This window comes from Neomonachus schauinslandi, unplaced genomic scaffold (genome assembly GCF_002201575.2).
Source record: "Neomonachus schauinslandi unplaced genomic scaffold, ASM220157v2 HiC_scaffold_4397, whole genome shotgun sequence".
Lineage (NCBI taxonomy): Eukaryota > Metazoa > Chordata > Mammalia > Carnivora > Phocidae > Neomonachus > Neomonachus schauinslandi.
This window is the reverse complement of record NW_025413085.1, coordinates 802-2,476: the sequence shown is the minus strand read 5'-3', so window position 1 is coordinate 2,476 and position 1,675 is coordinate 802. Positions and strand designations below refer to the sequence as shown.

Sequence of the window (1,675 nt, the reverse complement as noted above, 5' to 3'; positions counted from 1 at the left end):
AGCCTAGTCTGGGGGTACAGGCAGTTTGGGGCACTGGATCTAAGTGGGACAGGCTGCTTGGGGGGGTGGGTACAGGAAGGTCAGTTACAGGCTAGTCTGAAGTACAGACTTTCTCTCTTCTCCCTCTCCCCTACTCCCTCCTCCCCCCAGTTCATGTCTGGGGCAAAGGTTATTCCAAGGAGCACAGGTTGGTGCGGGTATAGGCTGCTTCTGAGGGTGCAAGTTTCCTTCTTGGGGCTCAGGCTCCCTCTGGGGTGTGGGTTCCGCTGACCCCGACTACTCTCGCTACCTTGGGGTACAATCCCCGGACTGGGGGCGTAGCCTCTCACCTCCAGGCAACTCTGCGGGGCCGCAGGTGTCTCTGCCCGCGGGCACGTCGGCCTGCCACAGTCGCTTGGTGCACATCTTCCAGAGCCCCAGGTGGGCAGCATCGCAGATAGCGCTGCCATTGGTCTTGTAGGTGTTGAGCTCTACCCAGAACTCGGTGCCCACGGCCAGCACGGCCAGCGTGGAGCCCACGGCGCTCAGCAGGAGCCCCAGCTTGATCTTCCCCTCCCGCTCCGGCGTCAGCTGGTGCTGCCCCTGAGCCCGCCGCCGGCCCACAGCCTCCCGACGCCGCCGGTCCTCCTCTTGCATGAAAAAGTTGGACCACATCATCATCCTAGAGGCCGCAGCCCACGGGGCTCAGAACAGGTGCAAAGGACGCAGAGCTGGGGAAGGGGGAGGGGAGCGCCTGGGGTCCTGAAGGAGGTGAGGGGCTCAGTTTCCACTGGATTCTGAGAAAGGAAGATGGGAATCTTCCCTAGAACCTCCAGTGGGGGAGTCGAGGTCACCTCTGGAGCTTAGAAGAGAAAAAAATAGAGCCTCCTACCCCGGAAACCCTCTAAATTCCGAGGAGGGCCTGGGGAGGCTGCAAAAACTCTGCAAGGAAGGTGGGACCCAGAAGAAAAGCAAGGGACCCCCAAGGCCCAGAGCTAGAAGCTGGGTCTCTAGGAGGGGGACCTCACGGCTCCAGAGGAAGGAGAACTGAGCACTGGCTGAGGCTCTGAGGGGCTGCTCTGGGTCCCCACTGGGGTGAATCACCAGAGGGAAACTGGGTGTCCTGGGGGGAGGGGATCTGAGCACCCCACTAAGGCTCAGAGCTTGGGGTACCCAGGGAGGGTTGCTGAGGTCCTCTGAGTGTCAGAGGAGATGCCTCCTGGTTCCTTTTGGGCTCAGAGTCTGGGGAGGGAGAGGTTGGGTCCCCTCTGGGGTTCAGAAGAGATCAGAACTCCTGGGTCTCAGAAAGGCTGTAGGACCCCCAACATTCACACAGGGGACAGTGGAGTCCTGGCTTGGCTTCAGGAAAAGGGGGTGGGTGTCTCCCAGGCCATTCAGAGAAGAGAGATCAGAGAAAGTCTCCCTGGGTCTGAGAGAGGGGACTAGTGGCTCAGAGACACAGTGGGGTCCAGAGAAGGGGGCTAGGGGACGCCCCCAGGCTCAGGAGGGGGACCTGGGGTCCCTATCGGGCTCAGAGGGAGGGTCTGTGGTCCCCACTGAGGCTCAGGAAACAGGGACGAAATCCCCCAGGATTCAAAGGACAACTGGGACCCGGGAGGGACTCTGCGTCCCTTTGGGATCACTTGGCTCCTCCTCCCCCGGGCTCCCAGGGCCTGCCGGGCCGGGACCGCTCCAG

At 61.7% G+C, this 1,675-nt stretch overlaps 1 protein-coding gene across 1 annotated transcript; it reads right to left on the bottom strand.

Annotated features, from left to right (window-relative positions):
• Window positions 1–329: 329 nt before the first annotated feature.
• Window positions 330–1,018, bottom strand: LOC110582926 (voltage-dependent calcium channel gamma-6 subunit-like; the record flags this gene model as incomplete). The annotated part of the gene is made up of 1 exon (XM_044912512.1): window positions 330–1,018. A coding segment is annotated over exon 1 (331 nt), but the record flags the coding sequence as incomplete, so codon positions are not given.
• Window positions 1,019–1,675: the final 657 nt, after the last annotated feature.